General features: G+C 37.8%; 1 protein-coding gene and 3 non-coding genes across 4 annotated transcripts; all 4 read left to right on the top strand.

The window, feature by feature from the left end:
• The first annotated feature begins 5,424 nt into the window (after nucleotides 1-5,424).
• Trnat-cgu (transfer RNA threonine (anticodon CGU)) lies at nucleotides 5,425-5,496 on the top strand. Its single transcript has one exon. It is a non-coding gene; the product is annotated as a tRNA-Thr (tRNA).
• A 5,702-nt stretch (nucleotides 5,497-11,198) lies between these two features.
• Nucleotides 11,199-11,270, top strand: Trnat-ugu (transfer RNA threonine (anticodon UGU)). The gene has a single exon. It is a non-coding gene; the product is annotated as a tRNA-Thr (tRNA).
• Nucleotides 11,271-11,899: 629 nt separating this feature from the next.
• Nucleotides 11,900-15,469, top strand: LOC128868826 (uncharacterized). Its single transcript, XM_054111360.1, has 4 exons — nucleotides 11,900-11,989; nucleotides 14,866-15,015; nucleotides 15,065-15,238; nucleotides 15,314-15,469. The coding sequence occupies exons 1-4, from the start codon at nucleotides 11,900-11,902 to the stop codon at nucleotides 15,467-15,469; spliced, it is 570 nt and encodes a 189-aa protein (XP_053967335.1).
• A 7,511-nt stretch (nucleotides 15,470-22,980) lies between these two features.
• Trnat-ugu (transfer RNA threonine (anticodon UGU)) lies at nucleotides 22,981-23,052 on the top strand. The gene has a single exon. It is a non-coding gene; the product is annotated as a tRNA-Thr (tRNA).
• Nucleotides 23,053-23,994: the final 942 nt, after the last annotated feature.

Below are 23,994 nucleotides of genomic sequence, written 5' to 3'. Positions count from 1 at the left end.
TTCTCAAGAGGAATGACTTCCCACGCTTTCTTTTCCTTCACAAAACTCCACAACTGCTTCGTATTTTAAGGACTTTCTCTCCCTACTGCTTCCTCGACCTCTGCCCAAAGATTCTCAATGGGGTTAAAATCAGGGGACTGAGCCGGCCAGTCCATGACCTCAACTCCATTTGAAACAAACCAATTTTTTGCCAACTTGCTGGTATACTTAGGGTCGTTGTCTTGTTGATAGACCCATTTCAGTGGCATCTTCCATTCTGCGTGTGGGGTAGCATAGTCGACTCCATTATTTCTACGTACAATTTGGCATCCATGTTCTTTTTGATCCAATATAGCGGACCTGTGCCATAGTAGGAGAAGCATTCCCACACATTGATTTTCCGCCTTCATGCTTGATCGTTCGAGAAGTATAATATATCTGGTATCAAAAGAAGCATTTTCTGACCTTCGTACATACTCTCGGCGTCCTCTTGAAACAAATAAAACAATTTTTGTTTCAGTGGACCATAAAATATTGCGCCATTTTTCGACTGGCCAGTGCAGGTGCTCTTCTACAAATTTAATTCTGGCTTGCACATGCCGGGGTTGGAGTAATGGTACCCTTCTTGGGCTTCTGCCGAAAAGTTTAGCTGCGATCAACTTCTTTCTAATTGTGGGCGAATTTAACATTAAGGTTTAACTCAGCCTTATTTTTTTTTTTCTTTTGAGGTATAAAAATACTTCTCTCGAGCTAAAGTCACAATTTTCCTTAACTGTGCTCACGAAAGAGCTTCCGTTCGACCTCTTGTTTCGAGATTTGGTGTCCATTTTTTGGCATTCGCTATCATTTTGGCTGAACATCCGAGCAAATCCTCGATAAACTTGTAAGGTTTGCCTTCTGCCAATAACTTTTTAATGAGTTCTCGATTTTCTTTCGTCCATTTTTGCAAATTATTGTATCAAAAATTATGAATTTATATAAATACCGATAATGTCACTTGAAGTTAATACAAATTTTCACGCTTCATTCGCGTCACTTCAAAAAGAATGAAAGAAAGTGGCTGCGCTATGTCCCCGATAGCCTCACGAATTCCATCTTTGAGGTCTTGAATCGACCTTGGGCTGTTGGCGTAGACCTTCTCTTTCACGTGGCCCCAAAGAAAAAAGTCACAAGATCTCTGTGGCCAATTGTGATCACCTTTTCGAGAGATAACACGGTCCGGAAACTTTTCCCGTAAAAGATCAATGGTTTCGTTGCTTGTGTGGCCGTCGTAGCGCCATCTTGTTGAAAATAAACGTTGTCCATATCAATACCATCTAATTTCGGCCATAAAAAATCGATAATCATCTCTCGATAGCGCAATCCATTCCCAAATAACACCTCTTATTGGAAAACCCTTTATATACATATGAAATGTCGACCGCTGGTTTCGAGAACTTTTGCTACCCACCCCTACTTATTTTGTCTCAGCTTAAGGTAAAGCAAGGCATCTCTTGAATTGAAAAAAAAAAAAAATTCTAATAAATGTTATTTAGACTCTGCATAACAAACTTTAGAACAAATTCAATTTTTTTATTGTAAATTAAGCAATTAACTCAGCTTTCTCTTAATTTTATTTATATTTAAATATTTAGAGCAAGAAATACATACTTACTTTTCTAATTACACCTCCCGGACAACTCCCATTAGCGGACTCTTTTTTCAGTACATTCCCCAAGCCCATAAGAACTTTTGACGTGATAACGTCTTATAATTCGATGTAGCCGGCTGCACGCACAAAAAAATGCGTCGTTATCTTGCTCATGCGTCGTTACCTTGCTTGAACTGCAAGCGAGAGCGCAGAACGCTCAAAGTTGTTTTCAACGACGAGATCAGCATGTTAACTACCGATTGCAGCAGATTACTGGCATATATGACAAACTTTTCGGAGACATTCACATTATATTATGTGGAGATTTCAGACAGCTCCCACCTGTACGAGCAACTCCATGTTATACTATGCTGATCAACCAATTAGGAGGTCCGATTCTTTGGCACAGTATTGATTACTTCCCACTGGTTCGTATTATGCGACAAAACGATGAGCAGTTTTCAACGATTCTAACAAAAATCGGCAATGGACTTCAACCAAGCAACGATAATATCTCCCTTATTGAGTCCAGACGTAAAACTCAGGCTTGGTGCAAGGAAAACGTGCCTAATGCTGGCAGGCTGTATTATAGTAACAATGAAGTGGATTCGTACAACCGAAGCGCAATTCTAAATGCTTACAACTATCCCACACATGATATTATGCTTGGTTATTCAAGTGAACAAGAGAGGAGACGGTACCAAGGTAAACTACACAAGATGACAGTGGCAGAAATCGATGGATTATCGTACCTGCTGCCTTTGGCAGAAGGATATCGCTACATGATAACTTCTAACGTAGATGTCGCTGATGGGTTGGTAAATGGAGCTATTGATGTCTTGCGACATATCGAACATCAACAGTCAGATGTAGATGACAATTCTGCAGAATCAGGACCATCGACCAGTACAACTTCTCCAGCAGCTAGAGAAGAAATTGTTACTTTATGGTTCGAGTTTCTGGAAGAAACAACAGAAACCAGAGCAAAAGTTAAATGTCGACCTCACGTGCAAATTAAGCCAAATACTTTGTCCACAAACTGGATACCAGTTTATAAGAAATTAGCAACTATTACACTAACAAAAACTATAAAATGCAAATGAAAAGAGTTTCCTTGCGTTCCTGCTTGTGCCATCACTATTCAGAAGTCACAAGGTAGGACGTTTGCTGTTATTGTTTATAAATACTCATCCAAGCAACCGCAACAGTTGGTGTACGTGGGCGCCGAGTCGAGTAACAAGTATAGAAGGCTTACATATTATCACTAAAAAAGATGCTCCATTTCGCTTTAAACACGGATGGGAGGGAAACGATTCACAGACAGCAAGAGATATCCGTAACGAATACATTCGTGTACTTCGTGAACGCACACTTCGCACAATTGCTGATACTGCAGTACAATTCTGTAATGGCTCAAACAATGCAGGACAAACTCTAATAACGAACCTTAATTCACTGAGTTTGCCTGCTCACTTTGCAGATATTGAAAGAGACACAGTGATTCCAAGGTCTGATTATTTGATTTTGACTGAAACGTGGATGCGTGACAATTGTGATCCAATTTCAATTGAAAATTTTGAATGTGTAACCCGGCAGAATAATCGATCAGATTCTGAAATAAACGCAGCAAGTGGAGTGACAATTTATAGAAATTTATCATCGTCATCCACGGCCAAAATTATCAACGTTGAACTGTCGAATACAACCCGCCTTATTAGAAACACTGGTGACGTTTGCTTGACAGAAGTTACATGATTAACCCGTGATACCAGGTTTAAAATGGTTCTTGGCGCAGTTTATATTCATTCTGGAGCAAATATCTCTAACATCCGTGTTCTGCTGCATCAAGCACTATTTCCGTATGTTCACAACAGCCAGTATGTAGGTACATCCCAACATGGAAGTTGATACCGATGTACCAATTCTTCTTTGTGGTGACTTCAACAAAAACGTGAAAAATGACGAAACATTTATCAAATTCATGAAAGACATGTTCAATGGACGATTAGAACGATGATAGGAAAAGTAGGATATGAAAGGGGGTGTTTCGAGTGTAATGTGTCTTGAAAAAGTTAAATCGATGATGTTGCCTCATAGTGTTGTTGGCTTACTAACGTCTGATGCACAATCGAAATTGAACATATCTTTCATGAATTTGATAAATGTTTCGTCATTTTTCACGCTTGTGTAAATGTAACTTGATCAATTCCATTGGGATTCCATTTACCTCCTCCTCTATGTCCATACAAAATATCTATCAAACAAATAAAATTAAAATTTTGTTTTGAAAATTGCAACCATTCCATCAGTATTTTCTTATGATGTTGTCACGTTAGACTTTAATGTTTTCTTCTTGTGCCTCCCATAACATATTATTGGGTAGTTGAGAAAGTCTTCGTATTTCTAATCAAACTTCAACTCATTTTTTTTTATAATATATTTATAATGAACTTTATTAAACCAAATATGTACCATTTTGGTCGACCACCTTTTGCCATTTTTCTTCTAGAGAAATTATTCCATCAGTGTAAAACTTTTGAGGTTTCTCGGCGAAAAACTGCGACAAGTAATTTTTACAGGCTTCTCTTGAAGCCAACTTTACTCCATTAAGGGTCTTCTGCATTGACCGAAGCAAATGGTAGTCCGATGGTGCAAGGTCAGGGCTATATGGTGGATGCATCAAAACTTCCCAGCCAAGCTCTCCCAGTTTTTGCCGAGTCATCAAAGATGTGTGTGGCCTAGCGTTGTCCTGATGGAATACGACGCCCTTTCTGCTGATCAGTTCTGGCCATTTTTTTTCGATTGCTTGCTTCAATCTCATCAGTTGTTGACAGTAAAGTGTAGAATCAATCGTTCGAGCAGGCTGGAGCAGCTCATAGTGGATGATTCCTTTCCAATCCCACCAAACACACAGCATAACTATCGAGGCTTCAATCCTGGCTTTGCGACCATTTGTTGAGCTTCACCACCCTTGCACCATGATCTTTTTTGCACATTATTGTCATATTTGATCCATTTTTCGTCTCCTGTTACCATTCGCTTCAGAAATGGTTCGATTTCATTGCAGATGTTAATTTTCACAGACAATTCATGTGGTACCCAAACATCGACCTTCTTTTTGTAACCAACCTTTTTTAAATGGTTCAAAACCGTTTGATGATGAATGTGCCTCGGCTATGTCATGGCAGCTTATGTGACGGTCCTGGTCAATCTTTTCCATAATTTCATCGACGTTTTCAACGATAGGTCGACCGGAGCGAGGTGCATCTTTCACATCAAAATTTCCAGAACGGAAGCGAGCGAACCATTGTTGTGCTACACGAACAGATACAGCATCGTCTCCGTAAACTTCACAAATTTCATTGGTGGCTTGCGTGGCATTCTTCCCTTTTTTATACAAAAATTTCAAAATATAGCGAATTTCCTCATTATTTTCACTCATTTTTGAACAGCTAGAACTTTTTTTCAACTTCTCCGAATTTAATTTTTTTTTGTTAAATGAAGCTTAAAATGTCACCTTTCTAACTCCATATGATATGACACAATGTGATTGGTACCACTGGAGATAGATGACTCCAACGACATCTATTGACAAAATACGAAAAGACTTTTTCGACTACCCAATATACACTTTTTTTACACTTCTCTTATAAGGGGACACATTTTTCAGCCCCTTCATCCACTTTTGTCTAAATTAATAATTATCTCAGTTTAAATTCAAAATCACAGTTATAATTTCTGGCATACCTGTTGAGCTACGTCGTGACTTAAACTTAAATAAATTTTATTGAAAAATGTGAGTTTAATTTTTGATAGCCTCTTTAGCTCAGTGGTAGAGCACTGGTCTCGTAAACCAGGGGTCGTGAGTTCAAACCTCACAGGAGGCAAACCATTTTCTCAAGTGCTTGTTTTTTAACGAGACGCTATTTTAAATAATAAATAATCTTTGCACGTGCCTGTAAAATGAAAACGTAGGAAAATTTCGATCTGTCTCAAGCTTTACTCTTATTTTCAAAAGCAGCTAAACTTCCATTTGACAAGCTTCCATTCCAAATGCACTAGGAACTACAGTTACTCGTACATATATTCTTCGTAAATCACTACTTACTAATCGTTTAAACCATTTACATACATAAGCATATACATACATAAGCATATACATACATACATGTTGAGTAAACTTGTCATTTATGTACAGATTTGATCAAGAATCTCGGCGTCTAGATTAGCGATAGGCAGCAGAGGTGCCCATCAGCGATTGCACTGCCGATGGGGCACGAAGAGTGTTGCATATGCATAGGCGCTCTTAAGAGTAGTGCATGAAAGAAGTGTTAATATTTCAGTAACTCAGCAACGCATTTAGGAAAACTCTATTCATTTGATGCATAATTCAGGGGTTGCATACGTCCAGCAGCGCCAAAAAAGCGCCAAAAGAAAAACTGTTTTTAGAAGGGATGACAATAGAAATAAATATAAAAAATGTTTATAAATTGTTTATTAGTACTTAAACTTTATAAAAAAAATATTTTCATTTTTCTTTACAAAAATTAGTAGAGTAAGATCGGGTATTGTGGGCTATTCGGGTAATGTGGTCAATGTCTGTATTTTTCATAATAACAAACATGCTATAGAAATATTGCTTATAAGCTTCAAAATTCATATAACGGATGTTTTACGCTGCTCGCCTTTTGAATTAGACTCTTTACTGAGGAGTAGTTGATCAAAATATTTTGTGAAGTGCAGTCGATTTGTTTTTCAGTGGCGTGTAATAGTAATGGTATTTTTTTAGCAAGTGACTATTTTTAGAGTGTGAAAGTTCAGATAGAATGACTAAACTATTCTACATTTTTTAATGCTTTTTCTTGTAAGTGGTGCAGTGGCTAATGTGGGCTAGTCAGCGTCGGGTATTGTGAACTAGTAGCCCACATTACTCCCTTAGTATTTTCCTAATTCTCGTTAATTTTCCTGCTTTGTATTTCCCAACTATACATATTTAGACATGCCAAAAATAGAGAAATAAAGAAATGGGATTCCGGTATGCTGGAAAAATCCATTGAAGCTGTTAGAAATGAGATGGGCACACTTTTTGGATCAAACACTTTTGATGTGCCGCGTATTACATTGCAAAGAATGGCAAGGAGTAATGCATCCCTAGCCTGCTTTTAAAAGCCCCACTTGGACTTAAGCCAAAACTGGACGAAGCCACAGAAAAATACCTTGTAAAATATACATTAGAAATGAAATCAAGACTTTGCGGCCTCACACGATATTCGACCCCTGGCGTTTCAATTGACGGAATTGCCAAAGTGCCAAATAATTTTTCGGTTCTTTGCATGGAAAGGTTGGCAGCATGGATTCCTGCGCAGGCACAAAAAATGACCTTAGTTTTCGCTCTCCATCGGGAAAATGTAAAGATGTTTTTCGAATTACTTGAGCAAGAGTATGAGAAACACAAATGTCCACCATCTGCTATACAGAATGTGGATTTATATTTACCTAAGGTTAATTATTTTCTTTCAAATAGTCAACCAAGAAGGTAATTAATTAAAATTCAAAAAACATATAAATAAATTTATTGACTTATTATTCTCTTACAATTGTTTTTGGTGATTTTATATAGTGGCCCATTTTACCCGAATACCCTGGGCCACATTACCCACCATTTTTCTTTTCATCAAGTTTTTAGCAGACGAAAACGATTATATTAGGGTACATTTTGCAATAAAATGTAAAGATAATTCAATATCTGTTAGAAAGAAAAAAATATCGATTTTCCATTACGATTATTTTGGCAGAAATTAATATCAAGGTAAAATGGTGCCCACAATACCCGACTTTACTCTATACCTCTATGCTCCACGATCTGCATCATTTCTCTTTGAAATTTTGATGGATCTGTAAAAAGTAAAAAGATTCTTGAAAAATAAAGTTTTCCGTCCCGGATTTTTGAATTTCGAAAAAGTTTGCAATTTACGGCATTAAAAAAAAAAAAAATTGAGAAATAAAATCTATAGAGAATGTTTAAAAAAAATCTTTGAATATTAAAAAAAATCCGCATCAAATAATATTAAAAACTGTATGAGTTATCATGCAGACCGTGCCGGAAAAATTAGTTTCGAAAAAAACGAGTTTATCCTTTCAAGTGCAAATCGCTCGAGGTCGCGCGCATTTAAATCAAGAACATAAAAACAACTAAGCTTTAGTTTCATAAACCTTAGCATATCGACCCCCACATACACTCATAATGTTTCATAGACATCCCTGGACATACTTTAGAATAACAAAGTAACCGACAGGCTGAATAGCTCCGAAAGTAACGGCCAGCTACCTCAAACAAAGGACAGCTACAAAATCCATCTTAAATATGAAGATCTCGTAAAATTCCAATAGTTATGAAATCACCTAATTTAAAAACTCTTCACCATCTATTCTCCCTACTTTTTGCCTTCCCTAATGTAGTTGACAGTTGCAGGGTTGGCTGCTTTTTCGTGCCTGAAATCTTGACCGCCTGCCAATGGATACTTACGCAAAAGCAGATTAGTCGAATAAAATGATTGCTGCTTTCCGGTAGATGGCTGCGCGTTAGTCAAAATAAGTTAGGTTAGATTGGACTTGGTCGATCCTCTACAGGTAGTTCGCACATAGACCAGAAATTTATCCATAATGATACCAAGTGTTTGTATTTACGAGTTTAGGAATTTTATGTTTTGTCTTTAATACACAGTTTAGCTAATTCGACTGACTTAGCGACTTTCGATTTTTATTTCTTTTTTATGTTGGGACACTAGTCTCGAAAATATGTTCATGGTTTTAGCAATATAGCATGCTTAGTTTGTTTGTGAGAGGTATCATAAAGAAGGTGCATCAAATTATGTGTAAAAAATGGAATTAAGTGAAATATTGACAGTGGCATACGGTGAGAGTACTCTGAGTCAAAAAATATTTGAAAGTGGTATAAGTTTTTATAGAAGATCGAGAAGATGTGAATGACGGCGCTCGATCTGAACGCCCCAGCCCGTGAACAAGCAATGAAAATGCTGAGAAAGTGAAGAAATTTGTCACTAAGCATCTCTCAGGAATTGTTGAATGACTTCAACGATGATCCAGATTTGCTTAAAAGGGTCATAACTGGTGGCGAATCATGGGTATATGGTTATGACATCGAAACCAAAGCCCAATCGTCCAGGGCTGGAAAATTTCCAGGAGAGCCAAGACCAAATAAAGCACGCCAAGTTCGATCAAATGTCAAAATTATGCTCACTGTTTTCTTCGATTACCATGGTGAAGTGCATCAGGAATTCTTACCACAAGGTCGTACGATAAATAAGGAGTATTACCTTGAAGTTATGTGCCGTTTGCGTGAAGCAATACGAAAAACACGCCCTGAATTGTGGAAAAAAATTCATGGCTTTTCCGTCACAATAATGGACCTGCTCACTCATCTTTGCTTGTGAGAGATTATTTGGCCTAAAACAATACCGTTATCATGCCTCAGCCACCGTATTCACCAGATTTGGCTCCCTGCGACTTATTCCTGTTCCCAAGTTTGAACATACCCATGAAAGGATGGCGTTTTGGGACGTTTGAGGAGATAAAAACTGAATCGCTGAGAGAGCTCAAGGCCATACCAAAAAGTGTACATATATCAAAACAGCTTCAAGGGATTGAAAAAACGCTAGCACAAGTGCATTATATCTGAGAGGTACTACTTTGAAGGAGATAAAGTACACCCTATTTTTGGAATACACTTCGTATAATCGCAATGCTGCATTAGTGAATTAAAGTTTATTCATAAATTTATTCTCCGTCAAAGGCACTAAGGCACTTTGTGCCTATTTCTAGTATTTTGCAAGAAGTTTTGATTTTCTGCTTTTATTCGAAAAAAATTGCCACTGATACCAATCTAATTTCTCAAATATGTATATGCTTACAATGAGTCTGCAAGGATGATAGATTAGCAAGTTCGGCTCTCCACTATGGTGAAAAACAAATTGAGCAAGTAACTTCGGTTGCCATGCCACCGGCAAGAATGATAGATTTACTAGGTTTGCTGTTTAACTATGGTGAAAAAGAAAATTGTGAGGGGAACTTCGGCTGTCACTTCACTTGGGAGATTCAGCCGAATTCTGCAAGATCATTTCACACATATATATGTATGTATTCACACACTCATCCAATCAGTAGTTGTACTGACGGCAACGAGATGCCATTGATTCATATGTTTTTGTCTATCACCAACATAGTTTTTAATGAAATTCATGACATCATTTATTTTTTTATATATTTTTTTTTGTCGCCTGCTATTTTTTGTCTGCTAATGGACCACCTTTTAGAACTTCTTCTGCCAGCACTGATGGTACGCTCGCTACAGTTCAAGGAACACTGGAAGGCTGACATGCCTCCAAAATAAAGTGATGAGGATGAGCAGAAGATTGAACTTGAAAATAGCTGTCTGTCCATCCATCCAAAAAAGGCCTTAGATTTCTTTGTGGAGTACTTACAATTCATTATAATAGGACTATCTAGCACTAGATTATGCAAGTTCTGCTGTGATTAAGAGGAGCCCATGGGGCACTTAATCACCAATTGTGAAGCATTTGGTCACAGGATATACAGAATACTGGGCTCGTACCTACTAGAGCCTGAATACTTACAAATGCCTTCTCCTAAGGGGCTGGTTCGATTCCCGGGAATACTGAATAATTGAAATGAAGCACTTAGGGGCACATAATAGATCAATCTGGTCGCGGTGCATAAAGGAATCATCCTAACCCGTACAGTCATTGTCATCGCCGTTACCAAGTGATCTGTTACTCAAACATCTCAAAATGACTACCACAAACATGAGAACCAATCCGTATTCATAAGTAGGGAGAAATATGACGAGTATAATAATTAATTAAAGCAATTAAAGAATACGCAGTCATGTGTATATGCTGGGGATATGGTCCACTGGCTCCTGTCGCCTATATGACCAATCCCCGGAAGCTCCGAAACACCTTTTTCTCGAATGTGATGCCATAGCTAGAAGAAGGATTAGATCTCTCGGCCGGAGGAAAGGCGCATACGCTCAGCTCAATCCAACTCCATATTAGGGTTGTTGAGAGGGCTGGGTTTGGTTGAGGTACTGTGATGAGAAAAGGGCACAAAAGACCGCGGGGTCGAAGTGCATATCTCATTTCGCTCATTCACCAATCCATTAATTCATTATTAACCTATTCACAATAACATCCAGCAGTCTTGTTAGGGAAACCTGTAGGCTATAGGCATCGAATTTTGAAAGCCATATTTCGGCAACATTTTTAAACGTGCCTACATGCCTACAAACCTTCATACATACCTACATTTCTTCAAAACTGCAAAATTGATTGCACAGCTTTTTCTTTTGTTCATTGCTGTATATTTTTTTGCAAACAACTGCATGTCTATGTTTTTATCTTCAACTCAGCTTGTCTTAACATCAAAACGCTTTTAAATTAATAACAACTGTTCTCTTGTCATCCAGGCCCCCCCTAAAAGCTTTACTTAAGAAAAAATTGAGTTGCTTTTTCTCATAATTTCAGGCCAATTCTTATATTTTCTTATAAGCGCCTCTTTAGCTCAGTGGCAGAGCACTGGTCTTGTAAACCAGGGGTCGTGAGTTCAATCCTCACAGGAGGCATGGCACATCTGTGTTCACCCTTTTTTAAAATACAAGGTGGCGCAAAATCAATCGCCCTATGGGAAGATTTATAATTTTAGCAAAGGACGCCGTACGTCAATCATATTTGACACTGCAGGATACAAATAGACAAGTAATAGAGCGCGTAAAGTTAAAAAATAAAAAAAGATTTCCACCACTCGTATCACAGTATTTTTGATTGAATTTTTATTTTTGGATGGTTTAGAAGCAAAGGGCATTTATGAACGAATGTTGAAAGCAAATGATGTATAAAGACTTTTCGCCATCAATTAGTACACTCCCAAGATGGGTTGCTAAATTTAAACATGATCGTACAAGCCTTGAAGGCAATCCACGTCAAGGACGCCCAAAAACTGCAACAACATCAGAAATCGTAGAAAAGAAAACAGGAAATCGTATTGAAAAATCGTGGAATGACTAAAAGAGATTTAGTAGAAACCCTAGGCGTCTCATTGCGCATTGCAAGCAATATTTTGACTGAAGACTGAAGTATTGAGTTTCAGAAAGCTGTGTGCGCAATGGGCGACACATTCGCTAACAATGGAACAAAAACATATTCGTGCATTTTCGAAGGCATAAAATGGATTTTGTGCATCGATTCATTCACTATGGATGAGACTTGTGTCAATCACCATGATCGTAAATCAAAACAGGAGGCTAAAGAGTGGTTTGCACCTGGCTCTTCGGCTCCAAAACAAGTTTGTGTCTAGAAATCGACCAAGAAGTTGTTAGCATCAGTTTTTTGGGATGTGAGGGGAATTTGTTTTGTTGATTACTTCCAAGCAGGTAAAAGTTCTGAATATTATTGTAAACTTTAGACCAGCTGAAAGTAAATATTCGTGAAAAGGGATCCAGTTTGCAAAAGAAAATCATTATTTTTCATTAGGACGTGCCACCAGAGCAGTTTAACAATGAATAAAATCCATAGATAGGGTTTTTCAGTAAGAGCGCTTCAACTTTTGAACTTTTTTGAATAAAACACAAACGGTTTGACTTTTTTAACTAATTTTTTTTTATTATCGAGTTTGAACATATACATTTAAGTATGAAATTCGATTTCTTTTGCATGACCACCGCGTGCACGTTTTACGAAGTCCAATCGTTGAACCCAATTTTCGACCACTCTTTTGCATAAATCGGCCGAAATTCCAGCAATTTCGCGTTCAATATTGGCTCTGAGCTCACAAATCGTCGCCGGCTTGTTACTGTAGACCAATGACTTCACATAACCCCAAAACGGGACGGCTTGTTAAATGGACCGTAAAATGGCCGTAATGCTCTTAAAGTAGCAGCAACAGAACGATTATTTTCATAAAAAATTTGCACGATTTGCAATCGTTGCTCAAGTGTGTAGCGTTCCATGATGAAATGTATACTAATGAAGTTTACAAATGACAAGCGAAAAATAAAAAATATTGCGTCGTTCGCCCTCCCTATCGGAAAAAAGTTGAAGCGCATCTATTAAAAAACCCTATATTATATTTCGAATTGTTGGAGTATTCACCAGATTAGGCCTCTAGTGACTTCCATTGGTTTTCGGACCTAAAAAATGCATGGGTCGAAAGGGTTTTCCATCAAATGGTGAGCTCATAACAGCTGTGGAATAGTGCAAGGTGAAGTCCAAAATAAACAAGACTGAGCTAAAATAGAAACGACAGGAGTTTTGTTCTGATAACTTTAAGTTTATTTATTCAAAATCGTCCCTTCTGGCCTCGATGGACCGTTCTGCCGCATCTAAAAGCTTTTCGAAATGTGTTTCAAGTCATTGAGCGGAATGTCCTTCAGGATGTCGGTACAAGACTTTTGGATGGCCTTTACGGACGCAAAACGTTTTCCTTTCATGGCCATATGCAATTTTCCGAATAGGTAGAAGTTACAGGGAGCCATATCAGGCGAATACGGTGAAGATTGATGGTTAAAATAAGATTTCCAATCAAAAAATCAGTGACAAGAGTAGATCGATGAGATGGTGCATTATCACGCAATAAGCGCCAGCTTCGTCCTTCGCGGTATTCAGGGTGAATTCGACGAATGCGATGCAACAAACGCTTCAAAACGCTAATATAGAAAATTGCATTGACGGTTTGGCCCATTGGCACGAGCTCCTTGTGGACTATTCCCATGGAATTGTAAAAACAAATGAGAATCGACTCGATTTTTCACTTCTCCAAACGCGATTTTTTGGGTGGTGGCTTAGTTTCAATCTCAGGTTCATATTGGAAACAGCACGTTTCATCACCAGTTACAATGTTTTAAAGGAAGTTCTCGTCTTTTCTCGCCTTGTTAATGAGGTCTTTCGAATGTTGAATTCTAAGCAATTTTTGGTCCGCAGTTAACTTGTGCCGAACGAAACCTGCACAGACCTTTTATAAGCCCAAATGATCAGTTAAAATGCGATAAATCGATGTTTTTGAGATATTCAATTCCGATTCCATGAAATTCAACTTTGATTTCTGTTCATTTTTGATAAATTTACGAACAATTTTGATGAAGTTTTCGGTTTTTTTCCTCACAACCATCTCTGAAACCACTCATGAACTCTGGCTCGAAACTCATTTTAGACGCAATAACTTCACTTCCACTGAACCGAATGTCACCAAGCTTTCACTGGAAGTCAGATAGGGATCTATCTCCCAACGCACTAACTCAATAAAAAGATGGCGCTATCAAAAACATTTTTATGATGCCAGTCTTGTTCATTATGGACCTCACCTTGTGTTTTAAAGCCCTTCCAGATCTTCACTTCAGGGATGGACTTCATAATTTGGAATCTCGTAGGAACAAGTGTATTGATGTTCAGGGAGACAATTTTATTTTTATTTTTCCTTATTCACTCCTCTCGGGAGTATGGGGCCTCAACAAGACTTAGTCTTGCGTTGGTTTCGTTAATCTATTTTGCTTTCTGGCAGGGTAGGTGATTAGCCTATCGCTACACCAGGGAGACTATACTGAGAAATATGTAAAGTGCATTTCAAACCATAAAATTGTGTTTTTCTCATCGAACCGCAAAACTTATATCACAACTTAGTATAAAGTATATCTTATTTTCTATTAGTTAACATATTTTGCTTCTTCTTCTCGTTGGGAGAGAATTTTCGCTTCTTCATCTTCAGAGCATCTTCATTTAGACGGGTGGCTGCTGATGGCTTATTCTGTTACCGAACACAACTATTGCTTATAGCCGCCATAAACTAAGTCAGCCAAACACTAAATGAACCACCCTGTTATGTGGTTCTCCACACAAATCAAGCTGCATTAAAAAATCGACCCACTATAATAAGAATATCTACATATATAAATATTTGGCTAATGTGTTTTTAAATGCCTTATTTCGCTTTTAATTTAAATTTTGGCATAAAATGCTTAATATAATCCATGCACATATAAATTAAAAAATCATTTACCTTTCAACCTTCACTCCAATCAAATGTGAACGAAATGTTGGGATTTTCGCGCAAAAGTTTATTCATTTTACTTGTTGCAACACTTTGTGGAAATGTGGAAAATGCAAGTGACTTGGATGATTAACATAAAACAAAAGTTCCTCTAATTTATGTGCTTGTTGATTTTATAGAAGCTATTCAAATTATCAAGTATTACCTGCCTCTCCCTGGATGAGAGTTTCATCATATTTGAAACTTGCCGCCTGAAAGCAGTGAAACGTGACACAGCTGAGCTATCGATTTATGCGAAATTGTTCCAGTTGCCTATTACGAATGTTAAGGTGGGTAAGTGCGTATTTTAGTATTATTCAACTCTCTTCGTTTTTCCAGCTCGGCGTAACGTTGAGGAAACGCAACGCCTATGTGAATTCCCCGCTTTATGAGTATCAGATCGATGGCTGTGCTTTTTTTCGCAATAAGCGGCGAAATCCATTGGCTGAGCTATTTTATAACTTTTTGGGTCTTAAAACCCACAGCAATGTAAATCACTCATGTCCTTATGATGTAAGAATGAAGTGTATCAAAAAAACCGAATTATCGAATTACTTAGCATTGCTGAATTTGTACTATTTTTTCCAGCACGACATAATTTTAGATCGTTTTGTGCTCAATCAAAATTTTGCGTCTGTGGTTCCATTGCCTGTGGGATCTTACTTAATTTCAACAAATTGGCAGATAGATGCAGTGGTACGCGCTAATGTTTCTCTCGGCTTGGAGGCTTTGGATAAAAATTGAAATAAATGCAAATTAAAATCTGTATATTTCTCATTACAAATATTTATGAAAGTCTTGCATACTCGTATAAAAGGTGTTTGAAAATGACAAATGGAAATAATATTCTTCAAGTTGGCATTGCTTAAGGGGGAAGTCTACTGTGACAAGGGAAAAAACAGGCTTATTTTCCGGATTTTATTTCTAACAAAATATTGCTCGTACATAAAATCTATTAAACTCTTATCTTTATTATATATTTAAGTTTTTGAAAAAAAAATTTTAAGTCAAAATATTCAAAATGGCCGCTGTGGCACTTCTGCAAGCGCAGGTCCGCTTTTCTTAGGTGCCTAAACGGTGTACATGAAATCTTACGTTTCGGTGATCTAAAACAAAAAAACAAAATATTGTTATCATATACATAGTATTGACTCTCGTCTGACGTAGGATTATGTCGATAAAAAATTTTGGCGTTGAAAAAAAAAATTCTTGAAATTTTTTTCTTTTTTTTGCCTAAAATTGATGTTACTATTGTTTATAACAATTTAACAAATAACGATATCAAAAAAATCCTATGTCAGACGAGAGACACTATTACAGAGAATATATAATTAAATTTTTAAGCTGATTCATTTATCAGAACTCGAGATATCGTGTACACCGTATACAAAAACTTAGTTTCGAGAAAAATGCGTTTAAAGTTTCAGTTTGCAGCGTTTAAAGCTTTGGAGCGCTTCGGGAAAAGGTCGAAATTTCAACGAAGAAAAATTTAGCCAGCTGTAACACATATTGTACCTTATTTAAGAGGGTTCAAAGTATTTTTTAAGCTAATAAAAAAAAAATCGATTTTTTGAAAAATTCACAGTAGACTTCCCCCTTAACACTTATTTACATTTTTTTCCACTATTCATTTAACAATTTTATGGCATTAAAGTTAACCCTCCTTAATTTTACGGCTTCATTTTAACCAAAGCAACCTTCCTGAAATTAGTGCTAGACTTGCAATGACTGACTAAGAAATTCAAAATTTTTTTAACTTTTTTCAAATCAAATAATTAAAAAATAAATGTGTGTATAAATAAAATTGAGTACTTGGCATTTTAAAAGAGATTATAATTTTTTTAATTATTTATAAAAATGCGTAGTTGTAAAAGAGGAGCTCGGCCAAACACCCAAAAAGGGTGTAAGCGCTAATTATAAAGAGTGGTTAAGTTTCAAGGACCGCTGTTAATTTTGAATAAAATACAATTTTTTTAGGAAATTGTTGTCACTTCTCTTTATTATGATAATAATGGTTTGACTCAATTACGTATGGAACAAAATATCGGCCAAATGGGTGCCTCGGCTTCGGCGGCAAACCTCCAAAGACCACCAAATTCAAATAGTTCCTTATCTAAAGAGTGGTTAAGTTTCAAGAGCCGGTGTTAATTTTGAATAAAATACAATTGTTTTACGAAATTATTGTCACTTCTCTTCATTATGCTAATAGTGGTATGGCTCAATTACGTATTGAACAAAGTATCGGCCAAATGGCCGCCGCGACCTCGGCGGCACACCTCCCTCCGATGGTCCAAATTTTTGATGACGCTGAGGCATAATTGAGGTTCTATGCCGTTAATGTGCCGAAATATCTCTTCATTTAGCTCTTGAATTGTTACTGGCCTATCGACGTACACTTTTTCTTTCAAATAACCCCAAAGAAAGAAGTCCAACGGTGTCGTTGACGTTTAGGTGTGGTTCACATTCAACATCAGCCCTTGAAATTTAACCAGCCTTTATATTATAATCGTAACATGTACGAGTTTAACTTATAACGTTGTTTCTAAGGGGTACACTTTTCTAGGATTAATGTTTGAATGATGTCCGCCATATGACCCCCACTATCGGCACATACTTGGCTTTTTCTGGAGGTAAAAGAAAAAAGAAATTCACACAATCTGAGCATTAAATCAGGCTATGTTTTGACAATAAAACATCAATTGCGCACGACTGACGGCGATGAGCCTTCAACTAACGAACCACAAAACTGAAGCAGTTACTGAAGCAGTTCATATTTCCACGACAGTTGGTTCTACGTTATCGAAACGACCCGGATTAATATCCGGCCAAGGACTGTCACAGCATTCCTCGTATGTAAGTATGGGATATGTTTATGCTGCTACAACAACAACAACATTAAATAACTTGGAGTGATGAATAACAGTTGCTTGAACCTTAAAATACAGCCGGATTTCTGCTCTAAATAAGGTGTGCTGCTCTATAGAAGGCATCATCCGAATAACGTCGGTGCTAGACACAGTAGGAACGGGACTAGGTAAGACAGGGCGAGCCCATCCATGAATACACAAATGGCTCAAAGCTCGAGGACATGGTGGGCAGAGGTGCATTTTCCGAGCATCTGGGGATCTCCTTCAGTTTTCGACTTCCCGACTACTGTAGTGTCTTTCAGGGCGGACTGATACCAATAATGAAAGCCGTGACTCTGGTGCGGTGTATTGCGATACCTGGAAATGAAATCTGTATTTTCATTGATAGCCAGGCGGCGATAAAATCCCTCACAAAACAGTCGACAACCTCCAAGGTATCCATGAAATTCTGCACATCTCTTTACAATATGGCTGAGTCATTTCCCCTAAATGGTTCACATGGGTTCCTGGCCACTGTGACATTAAGGGGAACTGCAGAGCTGATGAACTAGCGAAAATCGGTACCACATTGACTGATAGGTACATAGACAATGATATATGTAGGTATACCCTTGCAAACATGTAAACTACGTATCCTTGAAGAAATTGTAAGAGTAGCGAATGAAATATGGCGTAATGAAGCCACTTGCAAAATCGCCCGACAGCTCTGGCCGACTCTCAATGCTAAACGCACGGAACTTCTATTAAGAAGAGATAAGCACAGTCTTAACACACTGATTTCAGTTAATACGGGACACTGTCTATTCGGTAGGCTTGCCCAGAGAATGGGTGTGCAAACACATGACTTCTGTAGAAGTTGTCTAGATGAGGAAGAGGAAGAGACGATTCCGTACCTTCTGTGTCGCTGTCCAGACGTAGGCTCGCCATTTGGGTAGACATTCCTTTAATTAATTGGAAGATCTCGGCTCTGTCGAAATTAAGGATCTTACAAAATTTTTGAAAAGTACACATTGGTTTTAGGAGGGATAAGGGCTAGTTCCCCATGCGGCATCACAATGGGCTATGAGCATGAGTGTGTCCCATAGTGGACAACCGCTTCAACCTAACCTAACCTAGAAATAGTAAAATAATTCTGTATAGTTGGATAGTCAATTCGGTTTTCCTGTACGTCGCTCAAATCTCGGCTAATGGAGTCAATATAAATTCGCACTCAAAAAAAATCAGCAGCTATTTATCGGCTCTATGCATCATTTGCGGTTTTCGCACAATCTGAGGCGAAGCCTCCTTCGTTATCACTGGTCTAATCTAAGACACACCAGCAAAGGAAATGAAGATACTGTATGTAAGATTATCTGCATGTAAGATTATCAATGGAAGAACAAGGCGAAAAGCAATCGTTTCAGGCAAGAAACTTTTTTTGATCGACTTTCAATGGAATACATCAACCAAGGGTAGATGGGCCCATAATAGCAATATAAAGACGTGATTTGAAAGGAGCCATCAACTTTCTATGCAGTTCCTCTCCGTTCATGGCATGTTTCGAAAATACCTCAATAGGTTTAGCATGTCTATATTAAAACGCAATCGACAAGAATTATTGTGCCAATGAGTTAATCAGTCCATTGAGGTAATACGGGAGAGTAATTGTTAGGAGTTAGAAGTATTTGGCACACAGGAGCAGCTGTGAGTTCACAGGTCTTTGAAGTGCACCAAACACCGAATTTTCCTGGTTATAACGGTATTTGAACAATGTTTTTGGGATTTTCACCGTGCATTAAAGAATGATTTTCAAAAGAAATTTCCGAACGACGAGAGACCTTTCATGATGAATTAATTGCCAAGTTAAACTATTCTCAAAAAAAAAAAAACTAAAATTACCGAAATGGCAGAAAAAACAACCTTTATTATAATTTACTTACGGCAATTGAACTGCAATGTGTTACTGGGTTTTCCTACTTAATGAAGCAATGCCTTTAGACATTTTAGATATTGGTCGGGGTCAGCCGAGGTGAAACCGCTTCGACCGGCTTCTGCTAGCCCGATTCTACTTCTTGATTTGCGTGATAATCTCTTACGCAATTTTGGACGAATTTAACAAAGCGCGTCAGTCGTTTCTTCTTCATGCTAACCGGCGTCAATTGGACACACCAAGTGAAGCCAAATCCTTCTCCACCTGATCTTTCCAACACGGAGGAAGCCTTCCTCTACTAACACCATCTGGTACCGCATCGAATACTTTCAGAGCCGGAGCGTTTGTCTCCATTCGGACGACATGGCCCATCCAACGAATTAACAGGATCGCCGCGCTATATCTATGTCGTCGTATAGCTCATACGTTTCCTAGTTTATCGCCTACGATACTCGCCGTCGCCAACGTGCTAAGGTCCAAAAAATCTTCCGCAGAGTCTTTCTCTCAAGCATTCCAAGGGAAGCTTCATCGGATGTTGTCATCTTCTACGCTTCTGCGCCATACATTAGGACGGGCATAATGAGAGTCTTGTAGAGTGTTAGTTTTGTTCGTCGAGAGAGGACTTTACTACTCAATTGACTGCTTAGTCCCAAGTAGCCCTTTTTGGACAGAGAGATTCTACGTTGGATTTTCAGGCTGACATTATTATCGCTGTTAATGCTCTTTTACAACCTCGAAATCATAATTGTCAACATTGACGTGGGTGTCAATACACGAATGCGGCGACTGTTTGTTTGAAGACAGGAGGGACTTCGTTTTGTCCTCGTTCATCACCTGACACATTCGCTTTGCTTCTTTACCTAGTTTGGAGAAGATAGAACTAACAGCGCGGTTGTTAAGGCCGATGATGTCAATATTATCGGCATACGCCAACAATTGTACGCTCTTATAAAATATTGTGTCTGAGCGATTAAGTTCTGCGGCTCGTACGATGCTCTCCAACATCAGGTTAAAGAAGTCACACGACAGCTAGTCACCCTGTCTGAAACCTCGTTTGGTATCAAACGGCTCGGAGAGGTCCTTCCCAATTCTGACGGCGCTGCTGGTGTTGAGCAACGTCATCTTGCATAGCCGTATTAGTTTTGCGGGGATACCAAATTCAGACATCGCGGCATACAGGTAACTCCTTTCCGTTCTGTCGAATGTAGCTTTGTAGTCGACGAAAAGATGGTGTGTGTCGATTCTCCTTTCATGGGTCTTTTCCAAGATTTGGCGTATTGTGAATATTTGGTCGATGGTAGACTTTCCAGGTCTGAAGCCACACTGATAAGGTCCAATCAGTTGGTTGGCGGTGGGCCTCAGCCTTTCACATAATATACTCGCTAGAACCTTATAGGTGATATTTAGAAGACTAATCCCGCGGTCGGTAATTGGCACAGATTGCAGGATCGCCCTTCTTATGGATTGGGCAGAGCACACTTAAATTCCAATCGGCAGGCATGCTTTCATCCGACCATATTTTGCATAGGAGCTGATGCATGTACCTTACCAGCTCTTCCCCGCCATGTTTGAATAGCTCAGCCGGCAGTCCGTCGGCGCCCGCGGCTTTGTTGTTCTTTAGCCGCGTTATCGCCCGATTACTAACACGGTAAGTAGCCTGTGGGACGCATCACTGTTTGAAGCTCACCAGGATAGGCAGGTGGTATCTATACACCAGCTAACCTTGGGTTTTACAAGTGGACAACGATCCCAAGTATTGAAGCCAAAGGTATATAGAGTGGAAACCGCAAAATGGGATTGAAATGTTGGATAGGCCTTCACAGTCGACTGATGTCAACTCCATTGAAAATGTTTTGGCAAGAGTTAAGCAAAAACTTAAGGGGGAAGTCTACTGTGAATTTTTCAAAAAATCGATTTTTTTTTTATTAGCTTAAAAAATACTTTGAACCCTCTTAAATAAGGGACAATATGTGTTACAGCTGGCTAAATTTTTCTTCGTTGAAATTTCGACCTTTTCCCGAAGCGCTCCAAAGCGCGTACCTGCTATACTGAAACTTTAAACGCATTTTTCTCGAAACTAAGTTTTTGTATACGGTGTACACGATATCTCGAGTTCTGATAAATGAATCAGCTTAAAAATTTAATTATATATTCTCTGTAATAGTGTCTCTCGTCTGGCATAGGATTTTTTTGATATCGTTATTTGTTAAATTGTTATAAACAATAGTAACATCAATTTTAGGCAAAAAAAAAGAAAAAAATTTCAAGAATTTTTTTTTCAACGCCAAAATTCTACGTCAGACGAGAGTCAATACTATGTATATGATAACAATATTTTGTTTTTTTGTTTTAGATCACCGAAACGTAAGATTTCATGTACACCGTTTAGGCACCTAAGAAAAGCGGACCTGCGCTTGCAGAAGTGCCACAGCGGCCATTTTGAATATTTTGACTTAAAATTTTTTTTTCAAAAACTTAAATATATAATAAAGATAAGAGTTTAAATAGATTTTATGTACGAGCAATATTTTGTTAGAAATAAAATCCGGAAAATAAGCCTGTTTTTTCCCTTGTCACAGTAGACTTCCCCCTTAAAGGAAAACAAATATGGACGCTCAAACAGTTATGAAGGCAGATTCGGCTGATTTGGAGGCGATTACTTCCGCAACTTGCACTGAAATTAACACAAAATATGACTCGATGATGTGAAGCCATTATAGGTGATGGTGGTGACTATAGATTTTATTGAGTATGTTGCGTATTATAAATATTAAAAGCCCATATATTGTAGATGCGCGAGCACTTCAACAACAAACGAAAAATTTGATGAAGTGAAGAAAATGGTATTGGCCAATCGTCAAATCACCGCTAGAGAAGTTGCTAAGGACCTAGACATATCGGCTGGCTCGTGCCATTCGATTTTTTTTCAATGATTTGGGCGTGAGACGCGTCGCCGCAAAATTCGTACCAAAACTGCTCAATTTCGACATAAAGGCGACATGGAAGGAGGAGCTGAACAAGATAAAAAAAATGATTTTTTCAAGTGCTTTGAAGATTGAAGAAACGTTGGCACAAGTGTATAATATCTCATGGGGATTACTTTGAAAGGGACAAAATAGATACTAATAAATAAATAATTTTTGAAAAAAACACAAAATTAGCGATATTTTTTGAATACACCTCGTACACTAAATATATGATATTAAAAATATAGATGGTCCCGTTTTCGAGACAAACGTATTTTTATTATTTAATTCCCTTTCTAAGCATTTCAGAAAAGGTTCGTTAATACCACAAATTTCTTCCATATTTCAGTGAACTGAACATTAAATAAAGTTACTTATCTCCTTCAGAAGCGTTAGCTACTATCGGAGCATAGAAATACTTTTAAATTAATTAGCTTTCTACAGTCTTTCCATATTAAGTAGAAATAGGTCTTGAGCCCACATGCAGACAAACATATGTGCGCATATATATGCGCCTCTTTAGCTCAGTGGCAGAGCACTGGTCTTGTAAACCAGGGGTCGTGAGTTCAATCCTCACAGGAGGCATCGCATCTATGGTTTTTTTTTTGTAAGCGTTTTTTTGCGATATACAAATATTTTATGCAGAATTTATTGCGAAATAAAATGACATTAAAAGACTTGTCTGAGTTATTTATTTCTTTATTTACTTAGGTTTTTTTTTTCATCACAACTTCTGTTCCTTTTTTTGAATTATGCAGTAAGTGCAGAAAATGAAAACATTTTAGAATAATAGCCTCATTAATGAGATTTTCAATTTATTATTCAAAAGTCAAAATGCAGATAATTAATTTCAGTACAATATTTGCATCCCCCTTTTACTCGCAAATGTTTTTTTTGATTGTAATTTAGAAGGGTTGTTAAGAGTGATCAGATCAAAGCGGCTTTGAGCAAAGAGTTGCGAATATTATTAAAATGCCTGTTTGTATGTATGAACGCGACTCGAGCCACAAATCAAAAAGTCAGTGAACTATCGCACACATACACATATGGATGAGGCTATTCATATGTAGGCACTCGTGCATAGCTACATATACAGCCGTAGGCTCGTACGAGTATTTAGTCTGCGGATAGTGGTGTGTGTGTTTGAGTACTCGACTAAAAATTCATTTACTTCTATAGCATCATAATTCAAAAAGCCGAAATGTTGAAAAAACGGTTTCAAAGCTTTCAATTTACATACCTCCCTGAGTATCATAAAAGTAAATATATAATTTCAGCTGATGAGATGCTCTTAATAGATATCGCCTTGCACTTTTTACACAATCGAGAAGAAGAGTTTGTGCTAATCTCTGCATACTTATCTAGTACAAATTGTATAATAAAAAAAAAAATATTTTCTCGTGCATTGTAATAAAAATCATTGCTCATAAAAGTTATTATCTTCTCGGTAATATCCATTTCTGTGAAATTATTTTCCAAAATACAAATTTATTCTATCATAAATCTTATAAAATAAAGTCGCAAAAT

Source organism: Anastrepha ludens, chromosome 6 (assembly GCF_028408465.1).
Source record: "Anastrepha ludens isolate Willacy chromosome 6, idAnaLude1.1, whole genome shotgun sequence".
In the NCBI taxonomy this organism is placed as follows: Eukaryota; Metazoa; Arthropoda; class Insecta; order Diptera; family Tephritidae; genus Anastrepha; species Anastrepha ludens.
The sequence above is the reverse complement of the archived record's forward strand: the minus strand, read 5'-3'. Positions and strand labels throughout refer to the sequence as shown.